We start from the raw sequence: 27,069 nt of genomic DNA on the forward strand, positions 1-27,069 counted from the left end.
TTACAAGGCATGTAACATTCCATTCCCCTCAGGCACTAACCGCCTGGAAAATGACACATTTTCCCCATTGCTGTCAACGGCAGAAATATACAGAAAGTGGCAAATAATGAGAGCGGCATTTACTGAAGGCTATTCATGGACAACATCAGCGTAAAATGTTTGCACAATGCAATGTTGCATTCAAATGATGATTACCATGTTCGCGTCGGAGCCAAGATAAGCTTTCACATTTATGACACCTGCAATTTCATCCCACAATCCCGCTTTAGGGGTGCCACAGTACTTTTTAATTAAAATCCTTTGAGATGTTCATGATTTATATTTGTTTAAAAAAAAGAATAACCGCATTAGCACAATGAACCATTTTTGTAGTTTATTGATGTCATGGCCAGCTGCTCCCAATTACAGTGAATTTTCCCCAACGGCCCTCTAATTCCAGTTTGCTGTAACACTTGCACTCGCATATTCCACTCTGTGAAAAACTAATTTTTGGATGTCTGGAATTGGCCACTTACTAATTACCGTATTTTCTGTTGTATAAGGCGCGCGCTAAAGCCTCCATTGTCTTCAAAAGATGACCGTGCGCCTTATATGCAAGTGTGCATATTGCCCTAAGTCAAACTTAGCCAAATACCAAAACACTTAAATCGATCGGGGTCATCTCCAAAGAAAAAGAAAAAATAATTACATCTAATACTGCTTTATTGTGTGCATAGTACACCAAGTGTTGTGTTTAAAAACCTTGTGCTGCATGTCAAGGTGTCTCTCCGGCTTCACTAAATGGTTCCAAGCAATTGATGAGAAATAATTAGGTCGCATACAAGATATTTTCCTAGGTCACTTTGACTAGCTCAAGATGAGCCTTGGTTCCAGTCTGTAAAGTTGCTCGACATCCTGCTCATATAGAAAACCTTCTTTTCCTTTCGGCTTTTACCCTTAGGGGTCGCCACAGCGAATCGATGTCCTCCATCTATCCCGGTTTTGCGCATCCTCTTCTCTCACACCAGCTACCTTCATGTTCTCTTTGACCACATCCATAAACCTCCTCTTCGGTCTTCCTCTCGGTCTCCTGCCTGGCAGTTCAAGGCTCAGCATCCTTCTCCCGATATAGTCACTCTCTCTCCTCTGGACATGTCCAAACCATCTCAGTCTGGCCTCTCTGACTTTCTCTCCAAAGCCTCTAATATGAGTTGTCCCTCTAATGTACTCATTCCTGCTCATCTATAAAACCAAATTCTAATAATATTGGGACACTGAAACAAGCATAAATAAAAACAGAAAACAATGAGGTGCAACTCATTCTGGCACGTCTGCTGCCAATTTTCATTAGCTAAGCATTTAACGACTGCCAAGCTGCCGATTACTTGTCAGACTATTGACCTTGTTGCTGCTCCTTCTCAAATGTTTGTTTTTATGACATCTCGCTCTTGTTAACAGTGTTCTTGTTTCCTTAATTCCACGTTTTGTCTGTATAGTCATGATTTAGTTATTTGATCTTGCTTCTGGTTTATCGTGTGAATTGGACTCTGGTCATTTTGCTTCTTTTGTCAGCATGCTGAGAGTGATATAGGGTTTTAACCTGACTCATTCAGGCTACAACAAGGCCAAATGCAACAGTTTTCAAAACTGCATCAATATTTAGAAAAAGCAAGAATTTTTGACCCACGCTCAAAGTGCTTGTGACATTCACATCTCAGCAAAATTCAAACACGCTTTTCAAAGTGTGTTTAAGTTGACAAAGAAATTAGCAAAATCAAACTGATATCTCCACGTCTAAAATATATACACTCCAGCAGTAAACCATTTCTGCAATCATCAGACTCTCGTTCCCATTTGGATTAATCAGGCAGAAACTTCCACTGCCAGTATCAGTGATATATATATATATATATATATATATATATATATATATATATATATATATAAATCCGCGTCTCACCCACCATGGGTGGTGTCTGTCCCCCATTTTAGCTCGGGTCCTCTACCAGAGTCCAGGAAGCTTGAGGGTTCTGCGCAGTATCCGTGCTGTTCCCAGCACTGCGCTTTTCTGGACCGAGATATTCGATGTTGTTCCCGGGATCTGTTGCAACCACTCGTCGAGTTTGGGGGTCACTGCCCCGAGTGCTCTGACCACCACAGGCACGACTGTCACCTTTACCTTCCAGGCTCTTTCCAGCTCCTCTCTGAGCCCTTGGTATTTCTCGATTTTCTCATGTTCCTTCTTTCTGATGTTTCCATCACTCTGGACCGCTACATCCACGACAACGGCTTTCTTTTCCCCTTTATCTATGAGCACGATATCTGGTTGGCCATTACCATCTTGTCGCTGTATCTGGAAGTCCCACAGGATCTTTGCTCGGTCATTCTCCACCACCTTGGGAGGTGTTTCCCATTTTGACCTTGGGGTTTCCAGTCCATACTCCGCACAGATGTTTCGGTAGACTATGCCAGCCACCTGGTTATGGCGCTCCATGTAGGCTTTCCCTGCCAGCATCTTACACCCTGCAGCCTCTCTCTCTCTCTCTCGTTATATCGATATCGGATATATTGATAGTCCCGGTTATATCGATACTATTTCTATGCACGCACGGAGAAAATTACATGCAAACAGGGTCGGATATATCGATAGTCCCGGTTATATCGATATTTTTTCGGACTCCCTTGAATATCGATATAACGAGACTTTACTGTATATATATATATATAAACTGTTGGTTGGTATGTGTAGACTGGAGGGGCTGCATTTGCAAATTTGCATTGTCACCGCGGAATCTCCACAGTAAATTTTAAAGTTCAGCCCCCTGATGACTGCTCTCAATCTGTCAGATGAGGTATGTGTGTGTGAGCATGTGTGTGAGCCTGAGGGAGAGTGTGGGAGAGACAATGTTGTGCTCTTTGACACTCAGTGGCACACCTTGGCTTTCTGCATCGCTCACCGGGGGGGATTTTCAAGTGCTGAGGGACCACAGAGTTCTCATTCGTGCACAGAAAAAGTCTGCCAGTCATGCCCCTCTCTGATGAACATGCAGTTTCAGACACGAAGAGCAGACATGTTTTCATGCGGGCATGAAAACACATCCACTGCAGTCGAACTAAAGCAACTTAGTTGAAAGTGTCCTCTCACTTTTTGCTTGCAAAACTGTTTTGGTAAAAGATGACCCCATTTGACATTTTTAATTAATAGAACACCACCCCCAAATGTGCGTGGGTGTCTGTCATTATGATTTGATTGATTATTACTCTTACTATTATTATTAATACTACAGTAGGACCTTGGCTTACGAACTTAATTGGTTCCCAGACAGTGTGTAAGGCGAAAAGTGTGTATCCCAAACATTAATTTCCCATCAGAAACCATTAAAATGAGAATAATCCCTTCCCAGGTCCCCATAAAATATAATTTTCTACTTTCTAATTTTCTAAGCCTTAAAACTACACAAAATATACCTTATTTTATGTATAATAAATGTGGTATAGTATTATGATTAAAGAAATAAACTGTACTGTACAATAAAGTTATTTTATTTACCTTTGTGGTCGTTAATGGCTTGATGTGAAGTGTCCGGTTTCCTCAGCATTAAACACTTGATGAGGAACATAGGCTTCTTTCACCATCTTGAGGAATGATCCCTTGTCGATGCTTTCTCTGTGATAATTGTATCTAGTTCTTCATCAATTGTGATCTGTTTAGCTGGGTTGATAGCTTTTTGCATCAAGTGTACAGATGACTTGTGCGGGTTATTTGTGGAGCCTGATTGATGGGATATTTTCACTGTTTTCTATCCATTTTCTCACTATTCTCACACTCTCACCCTTTTGTTTTTTTGTTTCAAGCTCTGTCATCTCCCTTGCTTGTGTGTGTGTTTTCTCACTCTCTCGATGTCTGCCTGTCTCTTTAATGTTTAACCCTCCCCCCCACTGCTGGGTTCTTGACCAATTACGCGGCTTTAACTGAATACGCCATTTTGTTTTCGGGAGAATGGCCTCACTCTCACTCCATCTGTAACCCACTGCTGCGTTCTTGACCATTCACGTGGCTTTAACCGAAGACTGGGGGCGGGGAATATAGGACAAAAACAGTGGCCACCATTTTCTTGTGAGGAGAACGGGCTCGTTCGCGAACGACACATCACTCATTGTGGCAGCTCCGTGTGTATCCCGAAAAATAGTTCGTCTGCCAAGGTAAAATTTTCATAAATGTAACGTTCGGAAGCTGAAACGTTCCTAAGCCAAGGGGTTCGTAAACCGAGGTTTCACTGTATTACTATGATTACTATCATTATGACTATTATCATTACAGTTATTACCATTTTTATTCTTATTCTTATTAGTTAGCCTTTAGTCTTGCAGAGGAGAATTTTACATTTTACAGCAGCAAAGTGATGAAAGTAAGAGGAAAGGAAAGGAAGAAGTAGAAAACCAAATATAGGAGCTGCAGTAAAGGCAGCCACGCTCGTGGCGCCATCTTGAAGTAAAAAAACTAAACGAAAAATGTGAAGTGTCCTTTTCACCAGTGGATCAGAGACGTCATGGTGGAATGTGCACGTCTGCTATAAGCTAAATGTTAAAAGCAAACACGAAGCTGTAGAATCCATTGACGAAAAGAGATTGTGTCATATCTCCTGCCCCACGTAAATCCGCTTCAATTCCAAGCCGCGACAGTTCCACGTACATCAGCTCTCTTATTACAAAAAATTCACACCTCAGAACACAATGTTACACTTATGAACAATTTAGAGTCTTCAATTAACAGTAGATGGCAGTTGGGATTAGAACCCCCAAAACTCCAAACTCTAAGGAAAGAGTGTTGTTTCCTCACATCACTGCTTTTGTGAAAGGATATCCAATTTTTTCTGGGGTTATTTATTACACTTCAGCAAATTTCGTTCTTTTTCCTAGGGCCAGACAATTTGGGGTGGGAGGGGATCAGGAAAAGAAGATTGATATTCCTGTAAGTAATCCTGTCTACAAAGCTCTCCGCTCAATTGCTCGCACAAGTGAGGGGAAACAGCAGTCAATCCCAACAGCTGACTTGTGAAGTGAACATCAATTTAAAAGTGAAAGTAACTCCGAACGCCATTGCCGAAAGAGGTATTGTTTGCTCTGTGGGTGGTTCGTCTGTCTGCTTGACTGCCGACTGTTGTTGAGACGACCCGAAAAACAATGAGCCGGTTCAGTGCAGCAAAGAAGCATTAGGGCTAGTCTTTTTTTGTCTCCTAATGCAGACTGTATTTGATAAAATGGAGTGCAGCAGATCAAACAAATGGGAAAATCTTGAGTGTTCTAGGCGTAAGGAATATAAATTACTCATACAGTAATACCTCAGCTTACGCACTTATTAATTGGTTACCAGAAAGTGTGTGTAAGGCGAAAGGTTTGTCTGCCAAACATTTATTTACCATCAGAAACCATTAAAAATGAGAATAGTCCGTTCCCCATAAAACATAATCTTCGACTAAACAAGCCTTCTACACAAACGTTTTTTTTTACGTATAATAAATGTGCTATTGTATTGTAATAAAAACGCTTGTCTGTGGTGGGGTATTTTTTTAAAAGTATTTCACTCGATAGCAAACCCAAAGGGGGTGTGGAAAAATAGTACGCCAGCCACTGTGGCGCTGTTTGACCATGTGGCTTGGTGTTAATCCGCCAAAAACTAGTACTCCACCCACCAAACCCACAAGCTGTGTGGTTTGGTTCATCCGCCAAAAAACTAGTTTTTATGCCAAGGTTATATTCTCGCAAATGTAATGTTCGTAAGGCGAACATTTCATGAGCTAAAGCGTTCGTAAACCGAGGTATCACTGTATCTTATTTTGGAATTTTGGTGTCTTAGCCATTTCAACAAACACAAAATGCTTTAACGTGAAGATGAAAATGAGATTTGGTGACCCAAAATAAGACTCCCAAATTACAATTGTTTCTATGATTACAAGAAGCTGTCAGCTATATGAAGGAACAAACCACATGTATTTTCCACACCAAAAGGCGCACAGAAATACATGAAATTTTCCCCAAAATGTTCCCAAAAATTTGATGCGCCTTATATATGTAGCAATAGTCTGATTACATGGAGGTCATATTTTGAAAGTTCAAAAAAGTGCGTTGTTACAGCTGCAGCGGTTGCGAAAGCGTTCTATAAATTAAGTTGTGTAGTAATGTATTGTATTCCCTTGAGCATAATTCCATCCAGTGGGTGCATACCATTATACATACATTTGCGTACATTTATATATTTGTAAAACTTTTTTCATTTATTGAAGGTGAGCTTTATAGTAATCACATATGGAAATACAGTAATTGCAATCGGGTGGCCCGGTAGTCAAGTGGTTAGCACATCGGCCTCACAGTGCAGAGGTCGCCGGTTCGCGTCACGGTCCGGCCTCCCTGTGTGGAGTTTGCATGTTCTCCCCGGGCCCACGTGGGCTTTCTCCGCGTCCCCCGGTTTCCTCCCACATTCCAAAAAACATGCATGGCAGGCAGATTGAAGACTCCAAATTGTCCCTAAGTGCGAGTGTGCCCTGCGATTGGCTGGCAACCAATTCAGGGTATCCCCCGCCTCGTGCCTGAAGACAGCTGGGATTGGCTCCAGCAACCCCCGCGACCCTAATGAGGAATAAGCATTACGGAAAATGGATGGATGGTGATTACAAACTATTTTATTTTCCTTGAATAACTCCCTGATCAGGCCGTCAAATATTTTCATGTGTGAACAGTGGTCTCACTAATATATTTACTGTGGATATGGTGTTTCCTTATATATGCTATTTGGAAAACATTTTTAATTCATTAAAGGTGTGCCTTATCGTCTGGTGCGCCTTAAATGTGGAACGTTTGGAAATGCACCATTCCATACGGTGATATTGAGCCACAACAGGTCTCGCAACTACTGTCAGCAGCCACTGATTATATTTCCAATCTGTAGAAGTCGTGCGTAACCCCAGCCTGTGCTGTAACACCTCATAATGTGGTGTGCCTTATATTTAGAAAACGTTGATATATGTATATGTTATATTTGGGGGGGGGGGGGGATCATTCTATGAAGGTGCACCTCATAGTCCGATGCGCCTTCTATATGTAAAAAGTTTGAAAATACACCATTCATGGGGGCGCGCCATATACTCCGCTGTGCATTATACACCGTAAAATATGGTAATATTGAGCCACAACAGGTCTCGCAACTACTGTCAGCAGCCACCGACTCCATTTCCACCCCGTAGAAGTCGTACATAACCCCACTCTACTGTTATGCCTTATACTTAGGTGCGCCCTATACACCGGGAAATACTGTAAATATTATTCTGAAGAGAATAGCGGGACTTTTGCCTTAGTGCCTACCTGAACAACCTCATCATCCTCTTCCAGAAGCCCTTCAAGTACTTCCACTGCCAACTATAATGAAGCACAAAGAAAGACAAAAAAATCACAGAATGAAAAGTTGGAAAATGCTTTGCAAAGACAGGGGGGGGGAAACAAATCCAGCAGAAGCACACACAGACCAGTCAATCTCTTTGATAGGCAGATCAATCAAAGGGATTCCAAGGATCTGATAAGCATTTGGCCAGCCTTGCATCCAATATCCACAAAGCTGTAGATACAAAGACAACAGGCACAAGCCATCGACATACACGCTCAAGCAGTGCTTATTGCGCAGTCAATAGGCACTTTAGCTGTTCTACCCGATAGCGTTTTTAATCTATTTAATGACATTTAAAGTCAATCCACTGTTTGTTTCCGCCCGTCTCGCAACTCCACGCTCCGATAAATCCAAATAGTGGCGTCCAAATTTCTCCCCGCTTTAGGCGTATTTTTCTAAATTGTTCTCTTTGGCTCCCTGGGGGGGGGGGGGGCTTTTGAGCTGTGAAAGAAGTCAAACGCGGGGTGACCTTTTTGCGATAGAGCGTCATTGTTTGGGTCAGTTGGTGTGGGAAGGTTCTATTGTGGAACGCAGACCTTGACGTAGGTAGGCTTCGTTTGCTTTGCTGCGTGTGCTTGAAAGGCCCTAGTGATGATTTATTGATTTTTGTCAACTTGAGGTTGGAGGCGACTGTTAGCCAATCACCCGTGGTGAAGGGCAAGAATAAAAAGGCCCTCATAGTGGAGCAAGCAAAAACACACACTGCAGTTCCACTAAAGCAGGGGTCGGGAACCTATGGCTCGCGAGCCATATATGGCTCTTTTGATGATTGCATCTGGCTCGCCGATAAAACTAAATACAGTGATACCTTGGCTTACAAAACTAATTGGTTCCCAGAAAGTGTGCGTAAGGTGAAAAGTGTGCATTCCAAACATTAATTTCCCATAGTTAACCATTAAAATGATAATAATCCATTCCCAGGTCCCCATAAAACATATTTTTCAACTCGATAAGCCTTACAAATACAAACAATATACCTTATTTTATGTATAATAAATGTGCTATGGTATTGCAATTAAATAAATAAACTGTACGGTATAATAAAGTCATTTTATTTACCTTTGTGGTGGTCGTTGATGGCTTGATGGAATGGATAGCTTTTTGCATGAAGGGTCTCAAGGACCTCTAAGTTGTACATCTTAGAAGTTGTGATATTGCAACAGCAGCAGATGCAGGCAGACACACAAGGAACTTCATTAATAGCTGGGTCCCTTGCTTGTCTGTTCTCTTCAAATTGTACGGATGGCTTGTGCGGATTATTTGTGGAGCATGATTGATGGGATATTTTAACCTGGGAGTCTACACTCTGCCTTTGAACTATCAATAAGTCCAAATTTCACTGCGTTTTCTATCCATTTTTTCACCATTTCACTTGTTCTTTTTTCACTTTTGTTTTTTGTTTCAAGCTCTGTCATCTCCCTTTCGTGTGTGTGTTTCTGTAACCCCTCCCCCTGCTCACTGCTGCGTGTGTCCCCTACCTCCTCTACCATGGATCTTGACCAATCACGTGCGGCTTTAACCGAAGACTGGGGGCAGGGAATAGAGGGGAAAAAAAGCCGGCTGCCATTTCAGGAGCTCCAAGAACCGGCTCGTTCGCGAACATCACTCACTGTGGCGCTCTGTGTGTTTCCTGGCAAATAGTTTGTATGCCAAGATTATATTCTCGCCAATTTAACGTTCGTAAGGTTAAAAGTTCGTTAGCTAAAGCGTTCTTAGCCGAGGTATCACTGTATTATCACAAAGATATTTTAAGCAACACATTCTGACATTTTGTTGCAATCACGTGCATGCGTGTGGGTGTGTGTGTCTCTCACTGAAAAACATTTCTAAATATTACAAGCTCTTGTTATAGCTGTGCTATTTGCTGGAGAGCTTCCGAATTCCACCTCCCTTCTCCTTTGCTCTTTTGACTTCTCTGTTCATTAAACCCGTGTGCCTGTGGAGGCAATAAAGAAAGAGGTGCTAGGATGCACAGAGGGAGGGAGAGACAGGTTAATTGAGAATATCTCGTTAAGGGTGTGTAAATGCCCATTTCAGTTGGGTGATTGTTGGGACTTATTATCAGATGAAAACCTGCAGTCTTTAATTAATTGATGTCTAATTAAAAAAAAGAACCAAACAAAAACACGGAATCCCAGAAGGTGATGGATGGTTTCATGCCCAGCCTCAGAAATATCCATTTGACGATCACAACCGTGACAAATAATCATTTGATGCAGGAAGGATTGAGAGATGTGGTGTGAACCAGTCATAAAACAGCCATTTTTTAGATTAACAAAAATAGAACAAGAGATATCTGGGAGCTATGATAAGTGAGCAGCCATAATCGTTCCATCATTGCCAAGTGCCGAGCTTTCTAACTACATTGGTCAACCCGAGGGGCCCCCGTGATTAAAGATTCAGATCTTAAGCCGCTTCACACTAAACAACAACAAGCAAGAAGATTAATACATCTGCACGGCGAAGGGAAGGAGAGAGTGGCCGCATGCTGAGAAGATGGGACAAAACGCTGCATCATAAAGAACACAAAAAGTGGTCAGTGAACAAGCGGCGCCACGAAAGATAAATGCACACGCCTCAAAGTCGCTACGTACACGGTGACCTCTTTATTTCAACACCTCGCAAGTCGGGAGGAAGTCATTTTTAATAGCCGTCATGCGCACTTTGAGCTATCTGCGGGCAATTCGCTTGCATTTTAGCAGCAGGAGGCGGAAGAGACGTGAAAGACAAATCGCTCCGCGAACTACGTCAACCAATACCTGCACCATGGGAACACTAATGCACACAGAGTATCACTTCAGTAAATAAATCAGACGCTGGCAGGTCAGACTCATTGGAAAGTATGAGTGGCATGTCATAGTGAGCTACATTTCACAACACAAACGGTCAATGACAAAAAAAGTAAACATGAGTTACAAGAGCAGGGGAGGGGAACCAGCCATCTGCTATTAAGTATGCTGAAAGACACCTTAATAGCTGTCATGTGACATAGCCTGTCTGTCTGATTGACTGTCTGTATGTCTGTCTGCTTCCTTAGGTAAATTAGTGCTGTCCCGAGGCTTCAATATGAAAGAAAGCCAAACAGATGCCAATGATTTAAAAATGATAAGGTGGTGTAAACTACATCATTTTATCAGGATTAAAACTGACCCTTTTAAAATACTGTATTTTCCGGTGTATAAGGCACACCCAAAACCCTTCATTTTCTTTAAAAAGATAACCCTGCCCCTTATACGCAGGTGGGCCTTATATGTGAAGCATTTTTGAGCCACAACAGGTCTCACAATTACTGTCAGCAGCCACAAACTCAATTTCCCCCTGTGGTGCGTAACCCCAGGCCCTCAACTGTAGCACCTTATAATGTGGTGTGCCTTATATTTGGAAAACTTTTATACAGTATATTTATATATTATACTAAAACGGTTTTCATTGAAGGTGCGCCTTATAGTCCGGTGCGCTTCAAAAAACACGAGCGAGGTGTGCGTTTGTGTGACTCAGCGTTGTGTGACGTGTTGTCTGAGCAACGGTCTCAGGCAATAGAAGAGGTTGAAAAACTTGTGTTGATTTGGATTAACGAAAAGCAGCTAGCAGGAAACAGTGAGGGTATTATCGGCGAACAAGTACGGCAACTTCACTCGGATATCATCAAGAGGCAACTACATTAATGACCATCACAAGGGTAAATAAAACGACTTTACTATATAGTTCAGTTTATTTTTTTAATTACAATCCAATAGCACACTTATTATACATAAAATAAGTTATATTTTGTGCACTTTTAAGGCTTATTTTGTAGAAAATTATGTTTTCTGGGGACCTGGGAACGGATTATTCTCATTTTTAATGGTTTCTTATGGGAAATGTTTGGCAGACAAACATTCCGCCTTACACGCACTTTCTGGGAACCAACTAAGTTCGTAAACTGAAGTATCACTTTACTTGTTTTGGCAAACCTTTCATTTCCACCAATTTCAACCCTCATGCGAGTGGAGGGACCAAACTGGACCCATCAGACAAAGAGCTCGACACAAACAGGTGTTTTTCTGCTAACACTGTTGCTCTTCCAAAATAGCATCGCTTCGACTTGCAGTTTGGTTCTTTGGCAAATGGATAAAGTGTGAAGATGTCAAAGCCTTGTCGCCTTTCCGTAAGACCAAACAAACCACGCGATGGGAGGAACATATGAGCAAATGGTCGGTTACTGGCAACATGCTAAGGAGGTTGCCTTCAAACTAAAAAAAAACAAAAAACAAAACACTTTACAGAGCACAAAAAATATGAGCCTAAAACTTCCGGAGTGTTGTGAATGGCTCTCCAGTCTCCTGGTTGAGTGCGTGTGCGTCCGTATTTAACAAGATTATTCTAAGACTGGAATAAGACAGACAATAATAAAAAATTGCCAACGCCTTTTCTGTCACGAGCTTCTACGAGATGTTTTAAATGAATACAAATGCAGAAATGCTCGCACAGCAAAACACTTGTGCTATTATTTATGAAGCAGTCACAAGCGTCTGCAGCTGGTGACACCGACAGCTGGGATGAAGACAAATGGCATGTCAGAAATGGTGAAACTGAGCGGCTGTCATTTCACGGATTCACCTGACAGCCCGTTCTTCCCCTCCCCACCGCCGAGTCGTGTAATAACGGCAAATCTCTCAACAAGAGCGAGCACAAATTAATCAGCGAATCAGAAAAGAAAATAGCCAAACTGCTTCTAGCGTGGCGGAAATCATTGAAAATGACTTCAAACACTAATGAGCGTGAGGTTTTGCACTGAAGCGACAAGAAGCATTTTGCTGCAAAAAAAAAGAATCAGGGTAATTAACACGGGAGGTTAATGGGTGATTACGAGGGCAAGTGTGTCAAAGATATCAGGGCAGCAACTTCTCCCATTTATGAACTGCACCGAGGGGGAATCACTGGTGCAGAGATCATCAACCCGTTAGTTGTCTGTGCACCTGTTCTACAATATCGCTCACTGGTGAGGGGACGTTGTGATTTCTGCAGATCGATCACGTGTTGAAATTTAGGGAAAGAGATGTCCATTTCACGGTAAGATCAGAGCATTGTCATCAATTGGTAAGTAATTTAACTTTATTTGAATGTTGCCTATGACTATTATCTTTGCTGTCATTTTCTTTTCATCGAGCATCTTCATCTTTACTAAGTTAATAAAGTTGCTTGTTCTGTAGCCACAAGGGGACACAAGCCAGTGTCTTATTGTGCCGGTCCCAAACACGGATGAATACAGAGGGTTGCGTCAGAAAGGGAATCCGAAGTAAAAGCTTGGCAAAAGCAAACATGCCAATCAAACCTCTGAAGATGGAGGACATTGATTCGCTGTGGAGACACCTGATGGCAAAAGCCAAAAGAAAAAGCATTCCCGAATTTATTCGAGAATTGAAAAGCGTCACGTGGAGCGCCATTCACGAATTTGTTTGGGTGTTGTGTTTTCTTGACAGGGGGTGCCGATAAGGCGCTGGTCAGACCTCTGGAAATGTTATGTTTGTAGTTTTTCCCTTGCACGAGGGGACAGCTTTTGTCTTCTGTCCATGTTAGCGCTTCGTTACAGTTTCAGCTGTTGTTAAAGCACTATATGAATCAATATGTTGTATTATATTGTATTTTGTACAACCACCCCCATTTCAAGGTCAGATAACTCCAGGCCCATATGGGATTAACTTTTCTTTTTATGAAATAAGAGTCTAAGGTTTCTAACGCTGTATTGAATGTTTATGTAGTGCAACTCAATATTCTATTGGTCCTGCAATTTGAGTGTAAATGACAAAACCCCTGGCACTGGAGTGGGCACATTTTTGCACAAAGACTTATTTAAATAAATAAAATCTAAAGTCCAAAATAGGAGATTTGAGCCACACGCCCTTCTAATAAATCAATTTGTTTATTTAGTTATTTATGGAAAAATTGCACATTGTACCACGTCAGTAGTATTCGTTGACAACTTCGATTGTTCCGATTTTTCAATATACTCTGCACAAGGATGGCATAGTGAAAGGATGTCAGCTGTTACGACATACGCACCGTATTTACCGCACTATAAGGGACACCTAAGAGCCTTTAATTTTTTTCAAGAGCTATGTGCCTGATAAGCCAGTGCACCTTATTAATGGAAAACGTTTTCAAATATGTTATTAATTGAAGGTGTGCCTTAAAGTCCGAAAAATACAGTATTTTAGACCGAAGTTGGGCATTGACTCACATCCAATAAATGGAGCTAGGCTCAATAAAAGTAGCTTGGGAGTTGGCATCCAATTTGCTTCCTTGCCAACTAAGAGTATCTGCCACCATGTTGTGATGTTTTAGTCCGACTGACATATTGTAATTGATTGTTCGACCTTGGCGGAGGTCTTTGCTTGACTGAGTGCTAAGTTTGTTCTCTCCTCGGGCATTACCTCACACACCAAATACCAGTCTTCAATTATTGACACTGGATTCTTAAGGGGATAAAGACCAGCGATGACCTTGCCACCTTTTAACAACTAGAAACAACCGACGTGTCCGGACAAGTTGTGTCCATAATTTGTAAAATGGCTTCAAATGACTTCTACTGAGCGTATTTTAAAAAGATTCCACCACATATAGCTATATTTTACGTTTTAAGACTCGCGCTGAATATTCAGGAAGTCTTGTTTTTGAGTTCAGAAAACCTTTATTCGTCCCACAATGGGGAAATTTGCAAGTTGGTGACGAGTCCGTACGTGACGTCACTAAAGGAACGCCCCACACCGAAAAAAAGACATTGTACACAGGAGGTCGCCATTTTGTGCCTCTTTTCTGGTGATCGTTTCTCCCCAATGTTGCCTCAAAATGGCATGGAATAAATTCTTTAATTGATTGCAAACATGTATGCTTTCCTCTTCAGAACTATTTGAATCATATTCATAACTGGAGGTGTAACAAGAAAGCATATTCTCCGAATCTGAAGCCATTGTTTTGATTCTCCAGAAATGCTAGACGTCTTGGCGTGACGTCACGAACTGGGGGCGGGACTTTCTGAAAATGCCCTCCATTTTTTGCAGATTTTGGACACTTTAAGTCATTTTCATTGGTGTTTTGGGTTTGAATAAAAATATCATACTGCGTGTTATGGGTATTTTAGATGCTATAAAACGTTTTTCTGATGTCAGTTAAGAAACAAAAAAGTGAGGTCGGTTGTCCTTTAAGTGATTCGCTGGAAAGCAAAACGTGCTTTGCCGCCCTCCCGCCACGAAACCCAAACAGCTCGACAACTAGAGCTGAAATGTTTGAGCTCTGCATATATATACACATACATACATACATACATACATACATACATACATACATACATACATACATACATACATACATACATACATACATACATACATACATACATACATACATATATATATACATACATATATATATATATATATATATATATATATATATATATATATATATATATATATATATATATATATATATATATATATATATATATATATACACATATACAGTAAAGTCTCGTTATATCGATATTCAAGGGAGTCCGAAAAAATATCGATATAACCGGGACTATCGATATATCCGACCCTGTTTGCATGTAATTTTCTCCGTGCGTGCATAGAAATAGTATCGATATAACCGGGACTATCGATATATCCGATATCGATATAACGAGACTTTACTGTATATATATATATATATTTTTTTTTTTTTTTACCTCGTACTCCTCGCTTTCAATGAGAAGCTTGGCTGTAGTGATGCGGGATTCATATGGCGGGATGTGATTCTATGGGGAGAAAAAAAGGAGTATATTATATAATGTTTAACGCGCAGTAATTACACAACCACGGTTCCCGCACATTTCTGACAATGGTAAGATGCAATTTCAAGGTACGGGACATTCTGCAGCCACGTGGTTATCAATCAGACTGAACATGACAGCAGTCCGAGTGTGGATCAAGCTGCTGTGGAAGATAAAGGATACGCAATGACGGCGCCACAGTTGCATTGTTGTATCATGTCATAAATGCATTGGCTCTATTTGTGTATGCAAACACAGGTCACAGATTGAATTTTCAAGTCTTCACCTCCACTTCAACTTAGACACAAAAAAATGAATGGCAGATCCACAATTAACTCATTCACTGCCATTCCAGAATTCATTTGGGAATTGAATAGCATGACGTGGAATGACATTCCCGAATGTGTTCGGGTTTTGTTTTTTTTTCATGCCGGGGGTGCGTTGAGGCTTCGGTCAGACGTCTGGCAATGTTTCTCCCTCCAACGTGGGGGCAGCATTGACCTTCTGTATAGCCGCCCCCACTTTCATTGCAAATAACTCTACAAACCAAGTAAGCTCAAATAAACTTTTTTTCTGATTAAAGAAGAGGGTCTAAAGTTTCTTACGCTGCTTTGTTTATGTAGTCCTAAAACTTAATATTCTGAGGGTCCTGCAATTTCAGTGTAAATGTCAAAAACCCTGGTACTGGAGTGGACATCATCTGGCAGTGAATGAGTTCAACTAATCTTTCTTTAATTTTCTTCTTCTTTTTATCCATCCTGGTGTTTGTGCTCGTGGCAAAGAACTCGATTACAGTCTTTCTCTAGGCGGCGATACAGCACAAATTAGCAATGCTAACGATGATAGAGTCACTTCAACTCACCTGCATCTCATCTTCTAAACTGAAGGACGCTTGAGTCGGTTTCTGGGCAGGTAGCCACAGTCTGACACTCTTCAACAAGTACTCTTTGCCTTCCTAAGGACACATAAATGTTGCATAAAGAAGTAGAAAAATAACCATGACAGGGAAGGATGCTATACAGGCATATTAATGACTCAATATATTATTAGATGATATGTATGATATGTATCGAATGGGTGTAGCGTCTTCATTAAAATGCGCGAGATGGATTCTTGCAGTGGTATACAATCTGAAATCAAAAACCTATACATGGGATTCTCAATGTTGGAGCAAGCCTGCCCCCTACAGTTTAGCAACGGATACTTCGTGTTGCAATTACACTTGACGTTTAACGCCGAGCGTGTTTATATGAACACAGATAAATTCATTTTCAAAGGCATTCACGTTGTTTCTTGCCACATTAATTATTGTTAATTGTATATAATTATATTATTGTGAATTATATACTCCGTTTGAACGTATTAGATACTGTTTTGATTTTATTTAGATTTTTTTAATGAATGTATCTGTGTTCATTTGAACACGCTCAGTGTAAATCAGAATCAGAAAATCAGAAAACCTTTATTCGTCCCACAATGGGGAAATTTGCAAACACAATGGGGAAATTTGCAAAATGGGTTAAGAAATGTGTTGGCTTGTTTGGGGAAGGACTTTTTGTAATACAACATTAACATCTCTCCGCATGACCTTAATCCAAAGAAACATTGATGACTTCTGGATTTGTAAAATGTATCTTAAATTTGCCACGAAAAAAAACAACAGCTCCCATTGAACCGAACCCACTGTGCCTTCCAAATTCAATTACAGTACGTTTCAACATTGAGAAATTCCGATATATTAATCCACAGTGTAAGTCGTCAGGTTATTCATTCTATTAAAGTCAGTCTTTCTAGTTTAATTCTAATTTCTAGTTTAATTTATAAGCGCCTTTCAAAACTGTCAAGGTCACTTTACTGCAACAGGATAAGTTTTTCTGTCGGTAAGCAGCGGCAGCCACACGCGCCACCGTTCACTCAACCCGCAAGTAACTCAAATAGAAAGAAAGGAAGCTAATAGATAGCTAATAGCCAGTTAATCATTTGCAGAAATATTATTTTGCAATAAAATGGTGTCATTGATTGCACATGCAAAATCATCACAAGAACCATTCCAATGCCTGGGTTGCACTCTTTCTTATTACTAATAATATGTGAAATTAAAATGTCAAAAAGAGAAAGGTGTGTAGAAATGGATGGGTTGTAAAAGGTTGAGCAGAAGGACTTCATTAGGATTTAATTAAATTGGAAACTCAAAATAATTTTCTCACTTCTTACAAAGAAAAGACATTTCCTGAAAAGGTCAGCTTGTGCCCTTTTACTTGATATGTGGAATGTCTCCAACTCATTTCGCACAGAATTTCTTTGGAAATGATTTAACATTAGTGGTAAGCAGAAGTGAATGTGAGAGTATTTTGCTCAATTCAAGTTTTAGGCAAAAGGACGTATATGTTAATCGGGGGAAACCTACACTCGAACTTGTCGTGAATGTCCTTGTGCTGAAAAACTTATCTTGTCATCATTTAAACATATTTTCAAATGAAATAAATATTATTGGGATATTTTGTCTTCATCCAGTCTATTCAGCTGCACCTTATTATCTCTCTCATTCTCAAAAATCTGCCTGATAATAGGCATTTGTACCCAAATAACCTTCTGTGGGCAAGTGATAAGTTATAAATGTCCATCTGCCGATAAATGACATACAATTCAATTTGCTGACAATAATTAACTCTGTATATTCTTTCTTTAATGTGCTGATAATTTATCCCATGACTGCATGCGTGTATGACCTGACCTGATTTTTCTCAGTACTGAACAAGTAGCTGGCCATGAGCTGGAGGCCTTCAGGGTTGCCGGGGTAATACCGCAACGCCTTCTCAATGAATTCGCTGCACTTGTTAGCAGCTCCCTCCTCCATGCTGCATACAAATGTACAAATCCCAAACCATTAAACTAAATAGGGACATGAAGAAAGATTACATATGTCCAACACGTTTGAGGATGTTCTCGGTTACCAGAGATCTGTTAGGTAAAGCTCAGCGATGGAGCAGTAGGCCATGCTGACATCCTTCACCGTTGGGAGTTCAGGATCATCATCTAAAGGTGTTGCACTTCTGGCCTGGGCCTGTTTAGAAGATAAAGCCACATTAGTTAGACGTTCCTTTAGTAATACTGTCATGACATTTACCTAGGATGCCAATCAAATGGGGGAAATACGGTCTTGCGTATCCTTTTTTCAGATCCTTTCACTAAGCAATCCAATTCTGTGGAATTGGATTGGATTGGATATGCCTTTATTAGTCTCACAGTGGAGAAATTTACATTTCACAGCAGCAAAGTGATGAAAGGAATTCAGTATTAATTTACATTGTGCTGCCTTATTGGCTTTACTATGTAAAATGACATGCATATGCCACACTCAATTAAATGTAAACACATTCTAAAACTGACTATCACAACCAAAATGTCATTCTTTTAAAAGTCCATGGCAGTAAAAAAAAAACAAAAAGTAAAGTGATGCATTCACATAAGATCAGCACTACCTTGTGGCAAGAACCATGAATGGATGAAAGACAAACGGCAATGGATGGATAATTAATGCATACAATGAATTATTCGATGTATTAGATATGAGATGTGTTAAATATATTCGAGATAGATGGATAGATGGATGTGGTCAACAAAAGCAAATATACTGTCTATTTCTTGATAAATGGGTTTCTTCCTTTCATTTTGACAGAATCGGCACCAAAACTGCTAATTTCTCTACAAAGATGAAGATTTTTACACCAAATCCCTTCTTAACATAAAACACACGATAGCTGTTACACTTAAATATTTGATTGCCAAAATTGTGCACGACTTCAGATTTTAAATGTTGAGGCTGTAATGTATGACATAGTTTTGACAAAAATCCCGATGTTGACACGCATAGCTATGCTAACATGACATTGGGGGTGTTAAGCCTATATTCATTTGACAGCCCCAAATTGAATAGAGTAATCCGACCGATCAATGGAGCGACAGACTGAATTGATATGTGATTTATTCCAACCCATGAGCACTCACAGTAGTCTGCGCTTGTTTTTCCAATGCAGACAACATGACTTGTATTCCTTTGGTGTAGTAGTCAACAGCTTCCTGGCCTGTGTGAAGCTGTCCCAAGTACATATACTTACTGTGGCCAACATCTGGGCTCAGCTCAACAGCGCGCAGAAAAACGTCATGTTAGTCAAGGAAGCTACAAGTAACAGTAGTAGATATGCTGAAAGATAAACCCCCAAGTAAAGGATATTTCTTTAGCTTTATTTGTGTCGCCAAGCTCAGATGAGATGTGTCCGAGCATGTCAAGAGCTTGCAGGTTAGTGGACTCCACGTCCACAGCACGCTGACAGTAGAGTCCAGCCATCTCAAAGTCAAAACTGTCCATACATTCCTCAGTCTGTGCAACACATGACGGAATGATAAAGTTGACATGAAGGAAAACTGCAAACGGTATACATTTAACACGCTGAGTTAATTAGAGTAACCTTTTCTAGTAATTGCTCAATAGAGTACTTGGCCGCTGTTTTCTTCTTTGCCTTTTCGTGCATTCTCACTCTCATCCTCTCCTGGGGTGTCAAGCCCACTATGCCGGCATCTAGAGTTTTAAAATACATTAGCAAGTAACGTAATCTTGATTACTCTCTGGTATTGTATTACCCGGATATGGACCATTTTAGTCACAGCCTTACCGTTGTTTGGCCTGTTGTCTTTCCTCCTTGGTTTCGTTTTCTTTTTATTCTTAGCCTGCCCTCCCATGATGATGGAAACTGCACCGTCCGATTCAGCAATTTAGACTGTAAGAGCTGGTTCTCATAAACCCCCAAAAAACACATGGAAGGGGTAATCCAGAAAGTTTATATGGTGCGCATGCGTCGATCGACAGCTTCCTTACACCTACGGGAAATCACAGTGGACATACTAAAGATGTGATTTAATACGTTATCATAATATTGGCGATTTTCAAATAATAACAAGAGGAAAATTGGTAATTTTTCGATACGTCATAATCAGTTAAAATGTTAAGTTTATTTTTTTATATTATATTAATGATTTTGTGGTCAGCGTTTTTGCGACGGTAGGATTGATATTAACGACAAGTGTTTAGACCAATGGCACAACGTGTTGACAAACGCACCCCTGACCCTTCGGAGAGCTTTTTGATTTTAACCAATGAACAAGCACCTTACATTCACGTACAGGCTTTTCTGACTCCCGTTGTAAATACGAATGACAGAGGCGTTCGTATTAATGACATTGTACAATCAATAGAGAAATCAGACACGGCTTTTTATTTCAGGTAAGCGAGCTTTTGCATGACGAGACTAGTGATGACTTATATACGATAATATCACCCGCTTGCTGCCATTACATTGATTTCCTAAGCAATACTGATGTTAGCTGATACTCGTAGTAATGCTAATGCTAACTTGCGTTATCATTACCCATCAAACACATTTGGGCTTAAAAATGTATCATACGCGTAGTAAATGCACAAGCATGAAACAAGGTAGTCACGCAATCGTTTTCCCCTGTCAGCTGTCGTCATTTTTTTTCGTTATTCACCCCTTGTAACGATTGGTTAGCTTTCCAGCTGTTCATCGCTTCCATGTGTTGTAAGTACATTTCCAATTGTGTACGCTCCTTTTGGTTTTGTTGATCATGTTACGACGTTACTACCAATAAAGGCTCTGGTTTAATAAGTTTTTTTCATGCTACCTGCAGGCTGATGGAGTCACATTGATGTGGTTTTTCGTACCAACCAGCATCCTGCCTGCGCAGAGAGGAATACTGCCTTGTTCCACAGGTAGCTTGTGGCCAATGCCACAGGCTCTACCTGTCCAGGGGAGTGGACTATCATTCAGACTATTATCATTTGGCCTGCATCGTGAGCGGCTGTGTGTCAGCCTGCATAGAAATTGGCCATGTCAGACTTAAACAAAGAGCTGGTAGATTTAGTATGGGGGAGACCAACAAGTGGGGCAGTTTCAGCCTCAATCTTCCGCAGATGGACACAAGGTAGGGTGTTGATTATAGATTAAGTGCATTTTGTGTTCATCTGTATCTCACCTCAGAGACATATGTGTATATACCTCAGTTTTAAGTGAAATTTGTTTGGCATTATCTTGTAGGACATAAACTGTATGTTTACTAAATGTATACAGTGAGACCTCAATTTACGAACTTAATTGGTTCCCAGACAGAGTGTGTAAGGCGAAAAGTGTGTATCTCAGAAAAAAATTCCCATAGGAAACCATTAAAATGGGAATAATCCGTTCCCGGGTTTCCATAAAATATACTTTTCAACTAAATAAGCCTTAAAACTACACACAACATACCTTATTCTATGTATAATAAATGTGCTATTGTATTGTAATGAAATAAATACACTGCATTGTATCATAAAGTCACTTTATTTACATTTGTGATGGTCATTGATGGCTTGATGGAATGGCGTTGGAGGTCGAAGGTCAAAGGGAATTGCTGTTTGGAAAGAGAGGCGCATTACATGAGGACTGTAATTAAAGAAATAAACTGTTCTGTAAAATAAAGTTTTATTTACCTTTTTGATGGTCGTTGATGCCTTATGGAAGGAGAGACACCTTCCATAAGGACTGTTGGTAACTTAACCTCTGGTGCTGTTCGGTCGTGTGCTTCCGCCGAAGATCACTCCGCCAGCCGTGGTGGGTGTGTATTATGAAAATAGTGCTTATTATAAGGTTTAATTTTGAGAAATTTGAAGTTTGTAAAACGAAAAGTTTGTAAGATAAGGTGTTTGTAAGTTGAGGTCTCACTGTAATATAATTGCATACAACCAACATTTCTTGTGTCATCATTTTTACATGCACATGGTTGGTCGACCTGACTGCAAAAACTATAATTACTTAGTATGTAATAACACTGAACTACACCTTTGTATTATCTCGATCACAGGGTTTGTGTTCAGTGAGAATGAGCACACAGCACTAGAGCAGTTTGAAGGGGGACCATGTGCTGTAATTGTACCTGTACAGGTATGATATTTTCAAATCCCCTTAAAATAATATCTGGACTCCCTAAAATATAAAGTGGGCGACTGAAGTCATGGAAAATAGTGCTCATCAAGTAAATTTCAGTTGACATTTGTATTCTCCTTTCAGGCTTTCCTCTTAAAGACTATTCTTTTTCATCAAGAGACTTCAAACTGGAGACACATGACAGGTACATCAAACCAAGATCTATTGCTCTTTATTCTGCTTATTCAATTATGCATAAATATGTGCGCTTTTAGAGGAGGAGCAGAAAACTATCCTGTGCTCAGCGCTGAGTGAAATCCTGGAATCAGCCTCTTCCAGCACCTCCACAGGGTTCTGTCTTGTATCATGGACCAAGGGACAGAGCCCACAAAGCCGCGCACAGACGAAAGCACAGAGCCAGTCACAAGCACAGGATATGCCGGTGCCAGAGGGCAGCCAACCCCTCGAGGGACAACAACCAAGTGAGTCTTTACGCTTTCTTACAGTGCTTTGATTTTGAATAGTGACACTCAAATCAGCAAAGCTCACTCCATCAAAGGAATTGTACGCTTAATAAGACTAATACTAATAATAATAGTAATACTAATACTAATAATACTAATACTACGAATACTATTAATACTATTAATTCTAATGATAAACAATAATCACGATAATAGTAATACATTTCGAGGCACCCAAGGACACTTTACAATGAAAAAAACAATAAACACCAAAACAATAAAACGATACATAAAATGATAAATAATAAAAGATCTGATTAAACTAAACTGTGAATGCAATTTTAAACAGATGGGGACTGTACAGCGCTTATTAAATACAGTAAAGTCTCGTTATATCGATATTCAAGGGACTCCGAAAAAATATCGATATAACCGGGACTATCGATATATCCGACCCTGTTTGCATGTCATTTTCTCCGTGCGTGCATAGAAATAGTATCGATATAACGAGACTTTACTGTATGTTCATACCCTTTTGTTCAAATGCCAAGGTTTGGTGACAAAAAAGAAACAAGACAAAGATAAATTGTAAAACTTTTCCCACGATGACAAATAACTTGTAGTTTTCCATGTATGTATTTATGTACTTATTTATCTATCTAGTTATCCATCTAGCTAGCTAGTATCTATTTATGTGTTTATTTATTTATTTATTTGCTTATTTTAAATATTTTGTTTTTATCAAGAGGCAGTGTAAAAATAAGTGAAATAATTTAAGTGTGAAGGCACAGCACGCATTACCTAATATCATTAAAAAAGACAATTATATAAAATACGAGTCCACGCACACCTCTGAATAACCTCAAATAAATTCCAACTGTTTTACCGAACTCTTCCCCCCAATTCCTAGGTTGGGTCCTCCAAAAGCCACGTTTTCATCCACAGGGCATTACTTCCGATGCAACTTGGCCACATGTGGTGTCCAAATTCACATTAAGCCTGTCCAAATTCGCCACGGTTTATGCAGTCCACAAATAAGGAAGGAACCTTTGAAAGCGTTGAAGGACTCAGCCTGCCAATCATCTTTATATAATTTGGAATCCACATTGCGCTGGAAGAGTTTTCTTTCTCTACTTCTTCATTTCCTTTCCCTTCCTCTTCCTTTCATCACGTTGCTTCTGTGAAATGTAAATTTCTCCACTGCGAGACGAATAAAGGCTAAACCAACCCATGTGATGTCATGCGACTGAAAATGCAGCCTTTCGAGGACGCCTCTTGTGAATTTGGACACAGCCATCGTTTTCTGTCAGAACAACCTTATTACACTTACAAGAGTGTGAGCATACTTGTGCAAAAATATTTTCCTCATGATTTTTATTTTCCCTCTTTAAAATATTTTTTCCTGCGTATCTTAACAGTGTTTCTTAAATATACCGTATTTTCCAGTGTATAAGGTGCACCCAAAAGCATTGATATTTTTTCCTTATATGCAGGTGCGCCTTATATGTAAACTAATATTGAGCTGCAATAGGTCTTGCAACTATTGTCAGCAGCTACCAATTCCATTTCCCCCTGTAGATGAAGTAGTGCGGAACCCCGGCCTCTACTGTAGCGCCTTATAATGCGGTGTTCCTTATATTTGGAAAACTTTGTACATTTCTATATTATCTTTGAAAACCCTTTTTTATTCATTGAAGGTGCACCTTATACTCCGGTGCGCCTCATATTGGAAAAACATTTGAAAATACACCTTTCATTGAGGGTGCGCCTTATACTCCGGTGTGCCTTATACACCGGAAATTACGGTAATAAAAACTAGGCATTTGATCACGGTTGTACTGACTCTTTTGTGAGATGTTTGTTTTCTTGTACTTAGCTGCTTTGGCGACTGAAGACCTCGGCTTTGAGCGATTTCACAGTGTTCTTCAGTAAGTGAAACTTTGTCTTCTCTCCCGAATAATTCTTTCATATTAAAAGAGATCTACCGTATTTTATATAAGGTGCATTAATGAAGATTTTTTTTTGTGATAAATATGTATGATCTGTTTTAAAATAATTTCATGGGATGAAACACTTTTAATAGCTTTTAATCATTGTTTTCCCTCCTGCAGGAAACGGGTTGTGATGTCTGTGTCCGATCTCCAAGCGGAAGTGCTTTCTCTCTTCCACACCTGGAGGGGGTGCTGTGGCGTTTTGCTTTTCCTCTACTCCGTCATCCTCACCAAAGTATGTTCACGAAACCAAAAGAGACACCTGATGTAAAATCTAAAGAATAGAAGTCAAACTATTGGTCTCTACAGGGCATTGAGAACATTAAAAACGAGATCCAGGACACGATGGAACCTCTTGTAGACCCGGTGCACGGCCATGGAAGGTACCGGAACACATTTTTCATACTTGAGCACAAAAAGAAAAATAGATGTAATTGCGTGGTCATATCTATTCATATGTTTATCATAACCGTTCTCTGTTTGTATGGTCCTCCGTTTTTTAGTCAGAGTCTGGTGAACCTCCTTGTAACGGGCCATGCGGTCTCAAATGTCTGGGATGGAGATCGAGAGTGTTCTGGAATGAGTAAGCAACTATTTGATGGACTCAAATTTTAAAGAAAACGTTTCAAACACCTCAAAATACTGTGGAGTTACTCCCACAGTCCTGATGTTCTTTGGTAATCATGTCCACCAGGGGGCAATAGTTTCAAGCTTATTTTTCTCTCCTGCGTCATTTTCAGAGCTGCACGGTATTCATAAGCAAGCGTCAGTTGGCTTCCTCACGCTCATGGAATCACTACGATACTGCAAGGTACAGTTACGGGAAACACACCCCCAAAACAAAATACACACTTGAGCCAAAAACATCAGGATGAACACAAATTAATACAATTACATTAAGTGTACAGTATAATTTGCTGTAACCATTTTTTTTCAAGTTGGAAGGCTCCCGTGTAAAAATACGAAACATCTGTGGAAAATGTACATTAATCAGATGACAATATTTTTATTTTGTTACATCTGACAACTAACTAAACTTAGACTATTTGCTCTTGCCAACATAATCACCAAAATGAAAAGGTTAAAATGATAACACAGTGATCCCAGACTGAGTCCAAATAAAATTTCACATTCCTTTTAAAAAAAAGTCGAAAATAAGTGAGTCACTGTTGTTCCAGTTTCAATCACCTGACCTTTGTGCAGACATCATGGGTTCAATTCCCACTCAGTGATGGTGTTTGAGTACAAAAAGTATGAATGACTGTATATCTCGATACAATATTTGCCTTGTGACTATAAATACTACAGACGTAGTCTGCCTTTCTCCCAAAGTGACCTGGACTAGGCTCCAGCTCCCCGCAGTTCCAAACAGGATGAAGCGGAATGGAAAATAGATAAATGTAAAAAGGCTATATTCATGAAATATAGCCGGCGCCAAGCCCAATCATAATTTTTGTTCAAAACTGACAGAGAAATAATCGATTCCTGTGATGTTTCAGATTTAGTATCAATGCACCAATACATACAGTATATCTGCTTTATACTGTATTTTTATACTTGCAGTATGTACAGTTCTTTTTATGAAACACTTTTTTGCAGTTGTACAGTTCACTCTTCTGTCATTTCTTTGTATGTGCAATAGTTTGTTTTTTTGTCTTTTTTGTCACAAATTTCCTATTACTACTATTAAATCGATGAGAAGGTTTCTTCATAGCTTACACAGACATACTACTATTAAAGACTTTCTGATTCAACTTGAACTAAACCGTGATTCATAAAAGGAATATGAAACAATAGCAATACAGGTACCATCCGATTTATGACCGGCTCAACTTACGACCACCTGTATTTACGACCACGACGACCAGACAATTTTTTTTTTTTTTTTATTATTTACAGCCAAGCACCAGTGGAATTTAATTCATTTGTTGTTGTTTTTTCAGGCATTTTTGTACATATGTATCTACATATTTTGCATTTGTGTACCTTTTTTACATGCTTAATTTGGTATTTGTGCCTACATTATATTTTGTCTTAATAATAATGCTGTATTCTTTAGGTATAAGTGTTTTGTTTAACTCACCATATAAAATCTAATTATAAAATATAAATTGATATGAAATATAAAATGATAAAAATGACACTAAACAGTATAAATAAACTGTAAACACTTGGGTCTATACAATAATAAACATTGATAATATAAAATGATAAAAATGACACTAAAAGGTATCACATTTCTAAATGAACTGTAAACAGTTTGGTATATAATAATATTCAATACAAAAAGTTGCGTAAAAGCAAAAGATTGGCATTGTGTACGATCCTGTCGTATAACCCTCCCGTCGGCCATTTTTAATAGATTCTGACTTATGACCATTTTGACGTACGACCGGATGATCGGAACGGAACCCGGTCTTAAGTCGGA

The 27,069-nt window shown here is 39.7% G+C and overlaps 2 protein-coding genes across 5 annotated transcripts in view; one reads left to right on the plus strand and one right to left on the minus strand.

The window, feature by feature from the left end:
* Positions 1-20,059, minus strand: part of LOC148896847 (uncharacterized) — a 34,035-nt gene extending 13,976 nt beyond the window's left edge. Inside the window, exons 1-9 of one of the 2 annotated variants that reach the window (XM_088999523.1) lie at positions 19,883-20,059; positions 19,679-19,788; positions 19,444-19,590; positions 19,218-19,370; positions 18,164-18,273; positions 17,944-18,067; positions 16,072-16,164; positions 15,126-15,194; positions 7,339-7,392 (exon numbers count right to left, since the gene is read on the minus strand). In XM_088999523.1, coding sequence (XP_088855649.1) covers positions 7,339-7,392; positions 15,126-15,194; positions 16,072-16,164; positions 17,944-18,067; positions 18,164-18,273; positions 19,218-19,370; positions 19,444-19,590; positions 19,679-19,788; positions 19,883-19,949 — 927 coding nt within the window. In that variant the 5' untranslated portion in view covers positions 19,950-20,059. The remainder of the gene's footprint in view (positions 1-7,338; positions 7,393-15,125; positions 15,195-16,071; positions 16,165-17,943; positions 18,068-18,163; positions 18,274-19,217; positions 19,371-19,443; positions 19,591-19,678; positions 19,789-19,882) is intronic. The other variant, XM_088999524.1, reaches the window with a different exon arrangement.
* Positions 20,060-20,353: 294 nt separating this feature from the next.
* The window catches only part of mindy3 (MINDY lysine 48 deubiquitinase 3), a 33,601-nt gene continuing 26,885 nt past the window's right edge, over positions 20,354-27,069 (plus strand). Inside the window, exons 1-11 of one of the 3 annotated variants that reach the window (XM_088999288.1) lie at positions 20,395-20,490; positions 20,777-20,806; positions 20,916-21,209; positions 22,125-22,204; positions 22,331-22,391; positions 22,462-22,668; positions 24,527-24,578; positions 24,762-24,876; positions 24,951-25,024; positions 25,145-25,224; positions 25,382-25,452. In XM_088999288.1, the coding sequence (XP_088855414.1) occupies positions 21,116-21,209; positions 22,125-22,204; positions 22,331-22,391; positions 22,462-22,668; positions 24,527-24,578; positions 24,762-24,876; positions 24,951-25,024; positions 25,145-25,224; positions 25,382-25,452 (834 nt within the window). In that variant the 5' untranslated portion in view covers positions 20,395-20,490; positions 20,777-20,806; positions 20,916-21,115. Of the gene's footprint in view, positions 20,491-20,729; positions 20,807-20,915; positions 21,210-22,124; positions 22,205-22,330; positions 22,392-22,461; positions 22,669-24,526; positions 24,579-24,761; positions 24,877-24,950; positions 25,025-25,144; positions 25,225-25,381; positions 25,453-27,069 lie in introns of all 3 variants that reach the window. The other 2 variants (XM_088999289.1, XM_088999287.1) reach the window with 2 other exon arrangements.

Source organism: Hippocampus bargibanti, linkage group LG06 (assembly GCF_051943395.1).
Source record: "Hippocampus bargibanti isolate YZ-2025 linkage group LG06, ASM5194339v1, whole genome shotgun sequence".
Lineage (NCBI taxonomy): Eukaryota > Metazoa > Chordata > Actinopteri > Syngnathiformes > Syngnathidae > Hippocampus > Hippocampus bargibanti.